The sequence below is a fragment of the Helianthus annuus genome, chromosome 3, assembly GCF_002127325.2.
Source record: "Helianthus annuus cultivar XRQ/B chromosome 3, HanXRQr2.0-SUNRISE, whole genome shotgun sequence".
NCBI lineage: Eukaryota > Viridiplantae > Streptophyta > Magnoliopsida > Asterales > Asteraceae > Helianthus > Helianthus annuus.
The window spans coordinates 106,320,452-106,329,538 of record NC_035435.2 but is presented as its reverse complement, the minus strand read 5'-3'; the positions used below and the strand labels follow the sequence as shown (position 1 = coordinate 106,329,538).

Genomic DNA, 9,087 nt, shown 5'->3' with positions numbered 1-9,087 from the left:
CTTGTTTTACCAACAGGGGTATACGTCACCTGCCTGTCAAACGTAAGCGATACAGGCCCCCCCGCTTTTACCAGACGCCTTAGTTTCTCGTTTTTTGCTTTCCCCCTAACCCTCTTCGGGGGAACCGCTGCAATTAATAATTAGTAACAACATTTATAATATATAAAATATAAGGACTACAAAATAATTTAGTAAAAGACTTACCGTCTGTCTCATGTGTGCCACGAAATCCACCAGGAGGAATCGGTGGATCACCAGCGCCGTCACCCCCATGTCCCCAGGGGGCAACATCAGCCATCAGATACGCGAATATCAACAATATCGAAAACATACTCCCTATAAAGTTACAAATGTTACAGCATGTGTATCTAATACAAATTAAGGGAAAGTACAACAAGTGTAACTCAAATTCAAATAAATATTTCAAACAAGTGTTAATCAATTACAAATCAATAAAAATTACAATAACTTTTCTTTTAGTCAGACTCCACATAATCGGGATCATCCTCATCATAAGCAGCCTCGACCTCATCAGAATCAGTCTCGACTTCAAACACTTCATCGACGGTGGCCGTTGGGGGATCAACTTCAATTGAAGGCTCACCCGCAGTAACATGAGAAGATCCAATTTGAAAGTATTGGGTCAAGTCAATGACAAGTGGACAGTCAGATGAAGAGTTGTTGTCAACAACGTCACTATCTTCTAAGCGTTTGCCAACATTTTGAACCTTATTGACGCGGTCATCACTTAATGGCCGATCCCAAATTCTTCGATGATTAACATTTTCGACTACCCACCTATGTTTATTTTTTTGGTTTCGTGACGTTTCTTGGATGAAGAACACTTGTTTGGCTTGCGAAGCAAATATGAGTTGATCGTCTTTGTCCCATTCATGTTCAGTGCTTATACCGGTGATATTATTGTCATGGTTTACACCCCTTTGAGTATCAAACCACTTGCACCGAAATAGGACAGTGGAATAATCATTTGTATAACGCAACTCAATAATTTCTTCTAATTGGCCATAAAATTTCACACCGTTCTCTCCAACCACTTCCACCCTAGAGTTTTGCGTTGCGCATTTTGCATCACGTTCAAGTGTTTTAAACCTAACACCGTTGACTATGCAAGCAGTGTAAGTGTAAGCAGTCATTTTCGCACAAATTGAAAGAGCATACAACTCCGGGTGGAATTCTGGAGAATTTTGTGTTTTCATCGAATGGACCTAACAAATATATAGTAATAATGTTTGTTATATATGTATTACCTAGCAATTATAGAGTAATGAGTGTTATATATGTATTATACCTTATGGAGAAACCATCCCGGAAATTTGGTTTTAAGATCATCATGGGGATGTGTATGTTTGAATTCACTACATTGATGACAAATATAAGAAAGGAACGAAAAATACCAATTAACAGATTATGAAATGTTAAAGATAGAAGCACTCACTTCATGTACTCCCTAACTTCTGCGCAGTTTTCGAGGACAAACCATTCCATCTTGCTTTTTTCGATGAATGATAGATATTTCTCCTTTCTTGCGCCAACATAACGACATTTTGACTCAAACACCCATAACTTTCTTTTTTCAACAACGACATCATCGTTTCTATCTGGGCGATTGAACTTAGTCTGAACATCTTTAAGGTACATTGAACAAAATGTTAGAGCTTCTTCAAACACATAACATTCAGGTATACAACCTTCAGGCCTTGCCGGGTTTTTAACATAGTTCTTTAGTTTTTTCATGTACCTTTCAAATGGATACATCCATCTAAAAGCTACTGGACCTCCCGCAATCGCTTCATCAGGTAAATGCACAAGTAAATGAACCATAATGTCAAAAAACGCAGGTGGATAGATCATCTCTAACTTGCATAAGATGGTAACAATGTCATCCTTTGCTTTCTTCATATCATCCACCGATAGTGTTCTAGAGCAAAGTTGCTTAAAGAACATACAAAGGTCTACTATTGGTGTAGATGTATCTTTAGTCAAAAGCCCTCTAACCCCAATCGGTATCAAACGTTGCATGAGGATATGACAGTCATGAGATTTCAACCCGGTAATGTTAGCATTGTTATCTGTCACCCTCTTACTGATATTAGATCCAAACCCATCTGGTAATTTAACATTTTTTATAAACTGACAAAAAAGTTTTCGATCATCGGACTTGAATGAGTACTTTGGGTGGGGACTTAAGAACTTGCCACCCGATTGTTTCAGCCATTGTGACGGCCGAATGTTTAGTTTTTCCAAGTCAGACCGCGCATTTGGCGTGTCTTTGCTCTTATCGTTCATCAGAAGAGTACCGAGCAAGCTGTCGCACACATTTTTCCCTATATGCATTACATCTAAGTTATGTTTCAGCTGCAGAGAAGACCAATACTCAAGGTCAAAAAATATGCTTCTTTTGGACCAGTTCAACTCGAAATCTGACCGGGTTATCCTCCTACCTCCAAAATCTGGATGCTTGCCTGGTAGACGATTAATTAAACGACCTAGTTGAGCTTCTATGTCAGCTGGGCTAAACTGTCTCGGAGGGTCTCGTGTCTCGGGTCTCCCGTTAAAGTCGAGACTTGTTCTCCAAGGATGGTTGGCATCTAAGAACCGGCGATGGCCAACATAAGCACATTTACCAGTTACACGTATTGAAGGAGTGTCTTGGTTACAAGTTGGGCATGCCATGTAGCCTTGTCCGCTCCAACCTGATAGGCTACTACGGGCTGGAAAGTCATTTATGGTCCATAACAACGCCGCCTTCATTGTGAAGTATGTGTTTGTTGCTGCGTCTTTAGTACGTACACCTGTCTGCCACAATTGCTTAAGCTCATCCACTAACGGTCTAAGGAAAACGTCCATGTCTTTCCCCGGTGATTTAGGGCCAGGAATCAACAAGGTCAACATGAATGTGGACTCTCGCATGCATAGCCAGGGAGGCAGATTATATGTGGTGAGTATAACCGGCCACGTGCTATGAGTCGAGGATCCGCTACCGTTGTTAAAGGGATTAAAACCGTCAGCTGCAAGCCCTAAGCGAACATTTCGTGGCTCCATCGCGAAGTTTGGGTACTTTTTATCAAAGTCTTGCCATGCAGATCCATCAACTGGATGACGCATAGTCCCATCTTCCGATCATCCGGTACTATGCCATATCATATCTTTCGCTGTGTGCCTTGAACAATACAAACATCGTAGTCTAGGCGTCAAAGGAAAGTATCGTAACACCTTACGAGCCACCTTCGTGCCCTTTGTGTCTTTATCGACCCATCGACTCTCATTACAAACGGGACAATTTTGCAAGGACTCGTTTTCTTTCCAAAAGAGAGCACAATCATTTGTGCACACATCTATCATCTCATATGCCAAACCAATCTTCTTAAATGTCTTCTTAGCTACATAATACGAAGGGGGAATCTTGTTGCATTCTGGCATTGACTCTCGCAACAACGAGAGGAGTCGATCTACTCCTTCATTTTGAAAATGGTACGTATCCTTTATATTCAAAAGCTTTGCTAAAAAGTCGATAGAAGAAAACTTAGTACAACCAGGATATAATTCTGTTTCAGCTTCCTTTATCAGGTCTTCAAAATCATCAACAACACCGCTTCTATCTCCATTCGAGTTCTCTTGGTTAAGGTATGTATCTTCTTCCATACGCTCCCCCCTAATGTATTCAATAACGTTTACCATACCGTCTTGTGGCGCAACATCGTTTACTTTTTCAATTGGAGTCGTGTCCCTGTGATAGGTCCACGAAGTGTATTCCTTCCAAAAACTGTTAATACGCAAATGGTATTTCATTTCTGCCATAGTTATTAAGCCGGAATTTTTACATTGGGTACACGGACATCTAACTTCATTGTGGTTTTTTATCACTCTTTCACACATCTCGATAAATGACTCGAGTCCTTGCTTGTAGTGAGGTGAATGACGTGGGGAATCAATCCAACTTTTATCGATAGGCATTATGCAACTGAAAGAAAATCTAATTTAGGATTAACAAGACAAGGGTAGGCTGCTAAACCCACTTTTTGAACACTTTATCTCACATGTGAATGTGTATTACATGATTGTTTGTTTAAGAAAAATTCGGCAGCATTTCCTCTTAGCTCCCAAGTATATATGTAATGATAAATATACCCGAGGAGCAAAGAGAAAATGATAACCGAATCCTTCTTAAACAAACAATCATGTAATACACATTCACATCCTAAATGAGATAAAGTATTCAAAAAGCAGTCCCAAGATAAACGGGGACAACCCGAAATTAATTTCTAAATCAATTTCGGGCGGGTATTTCTAAGCTCGCTATGTTTAAAATGATTAATTCAAACACGGGCACAATTTTTTAAGATTGTTATGTTCTTAATGATTGTTTTAAATTTTGGGCGGAATGTTATGTTTTAAATCATGATTTCAATTTCGATTGGGTGTTTTCTTAGCTCGTTATGTTTGAAATGATGATTTCAATTTTGGCGGGTATTTTCTATGTTCGTTATGTTTTAAATGATGATTTTAATATAAAGAGGCATTTCCTAACTAATATATATTTGTTAAATACACCTACATTATACTTCTATGTTCGTTATTTTTTAAATGATGATTTCAATTTTGGCGGGCATTTCCTAACTAATATATATTTGTCAAATACACCTACATTATACATTTGACATACAAACATTCATCCTTACATACACATTTGCATACTTTATACAAACATACATACTAACATACACATTTTTCACCAACATACTAACATACACCTACATAAATACATTCATTCATACACTTACATACCCACATACATTCTTACATACACCTAAATACACAAATAAATAGAGTTTCATATACTCATTTTCTCCAAATACACCTACATTATACATTTGACATACAAAACAATCATCCTTACATACACATTTGCATACTTTATACAAACATACATACTAACATACACATTTTTCACCAACATAGTAACATACACCTACATAAATACAATCATTCATACACTTACATACCCACATACATGCTTACATACACCTAAATACACAAATAAATAGAGTTTCATATACTCATTTTTTTTTAAATACACCTACATTATACATTTGACATACAAACATTCATCCTTACATACACATTTGCATACTTTATACAAACATACATACTAACATACACATTTTTCACCAACATACTAACATACACCTACATACATACATTCATTCATACACTTATTTACATCCTAAACTAAAAATTATACAATTTCTAAACTAAAAACAATACAATTTACATCCTAAACTAAAAATTATACAATTTCTAAACATATTTACATCCTAAACTAAAAATTATACATACTAACATACACATTTTAGAATTATACATACTAACATAAGTCGTCAAAATTACACATACTAACATACACATTTTCACCAACATATTTACTTCCTAAACCAAAAATTATAAAATTTCTAATCTTTAAAAAAAATACATATAAAACTAACCGTTTTTTTCAAGTTTCAAGTAGACTAAGACCGCTGAGACGAGGTGGTGCCGGAGAAGTTTCGGTTGTGACCGGAGAAGAGATGGTGGTGATCCGAATATTCTTCCATAAACACAAATATACCCAAAAACGAGCAAAAATTAAAGCCTATAACATGTAAATAACAAAATAGAGAAGAGATTTAAGAAAAAAAAAAGTTAAACTCACCGATTTGGGCAAAAAACGCGGTGTAGCGGCGGTGGTTGCAGAGAAAATGGGGGGAAAATGAAGGAGGAGGGAAGGAAAAGGCGCTGTCTGTGGTTTTACGGACAGAGCAATACCGGCGACACCTACGTCGCCGCTACTAACAGATAGGTCGCCGGTAATAAGCTAACTAGGGTTAAAGAGGATAAGATTTCTGTGGCTAGGGATTAAAGTGGGCCACAAACTTTTAGCGGAGACAGCCCGTCGCCGCTATTAATGATATCTGGTCGCCGGTATTGCTTCTGGAATCCCCAACCGTTAGATCAGAATATTGATCAACGGCTGGGGAATAGGGTTGACGCGGATCGACCAATAGCGGCGACAGGTGGCCTGTCGCCGCTAAAGGTGTCGCCGGTAAAAGTGGTCCGTTCTTGTAGTGTTGACCTTCACTTTTCCACACACATGACCCCTACTTGTAACAATTGTAGACAGAGAGCTGCATACTTTAGAGAGAAAAAGTAAAAGTCTGAGAGAGAGAGAGAGAGAGAGAGTAGCAAAGACAAAGAGATCCGATGGGTTCCGGTCGCCGGTGATGACGGGGCATGATGCCTTTAGATGGAGCCACAACAGTGGTGGTCTAGGTGGTGTCGGGTTGGAGAAATAAACAACAGTGGTGGTTCTAGGGTTTGACAGAAGACGATGGTGTTTCTTTTGTTGAGAAGTGGCGGTGGAGACAAAGATTAGGGTTCCGCGATGTCTTTTGGTACAGTTCCGGCCAAACTCAGGGAAGGTTCGACTCTATTGCATGTTTCAGTATTCCGTCAAGGTTCCGGCGATCGAGTTTTATGGATGTATGTTCAAGATTTGAGTAGGTCGGTCCTCTAAAAGGTATGCAAAACCAGTTTAGGATTTTTTTAATTATTCTGGTGAACTCCGGCACAATTCCGTCAAGTCTAAACTCCGGCAGAATTCCGTCAGCAGAACATATGCAGCCATTCTTGGACTATCTACGCTCAAAACCATTGAAGATAAAAAGTTAAAGCTAATTTTTGGAGTTATAGACATCATATTAATTCGAAAGTTACCGAAAAATATTACTTTGTCCAGTTTCTTCACAAAAATGATGGGTTGTATGTAGCCAAAAGCTAAGCACATTGATTTGAAAACGCTCGGTTTTGATTTGGTTTTATGGTTTATGATCAGAAGTTTTCTCTGGGAGATAATTGGATGTCACCCGAAGACTATGTGGTAATTTTACTTGATCTCTTAGGCTTTTTTCTGCTTTAGAAAGGGATAATTTGGTGTAATATATTATTAATCAATATTGATGAAATTTACCGATCTTAAATCAAAGTTTTTTGAACTTTAATCTTTTTTTCCTAAACAACTTGATATTGAAATTGGATCAAAACTGGTTAGGCCTTTTAAAAGGTGATATGTTTGAAAAACATGAACCTTTAGAGCATATTGAACATCATATCCGTTTCTCAAACCTCTAAAACTCATTTTATTGGGCATCATGGGGTTTACTTCTGAAGGATATTTGAAGGATAAACGACAATGATTTGATCGAATCAAACTGGCTGGTGTTCCTTCACCAATGTGTAATATTTTGAGTGTGTGATATTTCAAGTGTTACTAGAGAGGGCAATCTTGACCCAAAGCCTTCTAAGTGGGTCCTTCGGGTTGCTTTTTAAATTATATGGGTTGGTTTGGGTAAGATATTTTCACTCAATTGGTCAAAATGGGTTAACTAAAATTCCATCTCATATATTTTCGGGTCAAAACGTGTCGACAACTTCAAAGAAATGGATCAATGTGGGTTAGTGTCTTAAAGAAACCGGACAAGTTTCGTTCTGACTCTAACCCGTTCTGACCCGACCCGACCCGTTTGCCAGTCCTAAGTGTTACGATTATGGAGACTTGAGAAATGCTTTATTTCTTGGCTATGGTCATTTTGTTTCTTGTCTACAATGTTTGGAGGTGAGGTTTTACTTTCAATTGTTCATAGCTCATTAATGAAAACTGAATCCATGAACCAACACTTTATGTAACAAGTAGTTGGTTGCATGAAGGACTGAAGGTCATGATATGTTGTATGTATGGTAAACTTACTGATTTAAGGTCTATTAATGTTAAAACTTTGTTCATCAGCAATATAACTCTGAAAAGAAGAGCAACATGTAATAAGATATTATATAATTGCCAAGCGTTAATTCTGGTGATGAAATGAATTTTTATATATTAATACATGCCTATTCCTTTCACAGGTAGTTTCATTTGAAAATGCTGACTTGGTTATCCTTGAACTGTATGTTGGACTTTAGAACATTGTGTATGGAACTTGAGCTTTGAATTAGGCTACATTCCAATGTTCTTCTATCTAACAGGTCTGGCCTTTGTTGCTCATTTTAAGTTACATATTTTTATTACTTTTTTTTAACAATTGGTCATATTATGTTTGTAGCCTAACTCTGCTATTAGAGTTCAACTTATCAAGAACAACAAGAAGATTGTCTCTTTTGTTCCCATTTTGCCAATGATGGTTCCTTGAACTACATACTGTAAGTTCTAATATATATATATATATATATATATATATATATATATATTGTATTGGAAAGAGTATTTATATAATGTTGGGTGTTTTTTTTAAATCTATAATCTTTAATTGTTTTTGTGTCACGGCGACGTTTTGAGCCCAAGATTTGGGTGAAAGGCTCATGCTGTTGGTGATATTCCTGCAGTTAGGGTCAAGGTGGTTAATTTTTTTGGTGTTTCTCTTTTGGCTCTCTTCAAGGAGTAGGAAAAGCCAAGATCTAAAATTATCAGAGGGTTTTTTGTACTGATTTTGAAGTGTTTGTTAAGGAGCCTTATTTATAAACCTGTAGTTCGTAAAAGGTTATTTTGTCTCCCAACTTTATTTGCTATATTCATTGTTTTTTTTTTCTAAGAAGCTTTCCCATTTGCATTTTTTCTCTAAGAAGTTTTACCATTTTCAATGGACTTGCGCTGCATTGTAGTTCAGAAACAAGATGGGTTGATTATTATCTATATTTTTACGTCGCCGCGCCGTCGCAACGCACGGCGGGTAATAATCTATCTTGGCTGTAGCTAATCTATCTAACCTAACGGATTTAACTCAATGACAACTAGCTTAATGTAAATATAAATCTAGCCCCCTACCGCATCGCGGCGGGTTACTCTTCTAGTTCATACTAAATTGTTTTGTGAAGTCTCATATACACCCAAAATAGAAACTGGTCAATAATTCCATAATAACCATGCATGCTTCCATAATCCCATCGTAACCAACTCCATACAATATACCCACACCCACACCCTTTATTTATGTATTTTTATTATTAACTCCAACAACTTCATCTTTCACATACTCAACT

At 37.3% G+C, this 9,087-nt stretch overlaps 1 protein-coding gene and 1 long non-coding RNA gene across 2 annotated transcripts; one reads left to right on the top strand and one right to left on the bottom strand.

Moving 5' to 3' along the window:
- Positions 1–476: 476 nt before the first annotated feature.
- LOC110881788 lies at positions 477–3,126 on the bottom strand. Its single transcript, XM_022129942.1, has 3 exons — positions 1,457–3,126; positions 1,310–1,376; positions 477–1,226 (listed from the first exon to the last, which is right to left on the bottom strand). Exons 1-3 carry the CDS (start codon positions 3,124–3,126, stop codon positions 477–479), a joined length of 2,487 nt encoding a protein of 828 aa, XP_021985634.1.
- A 3,078-nt stretch (positions 3,127–6,204) lies between these two features.
- LOC110881868 lies at positions 6,205–8,872 on the top strand. The gene is made up of 6 exons (XR_002559916.2): positions 6,205–6,574; positions 6,654–6,934; positions 7,957–8,076; positions 8,154–8,250; positions 8,434–8,587; positions 8,674–8,872. It is a non-coding gene; the product is annotated as an uncharacterized LOC110881868 (long non-coding RNA).
- Positions 8,873–9,087: the final 215 nt, after the last annotated feature.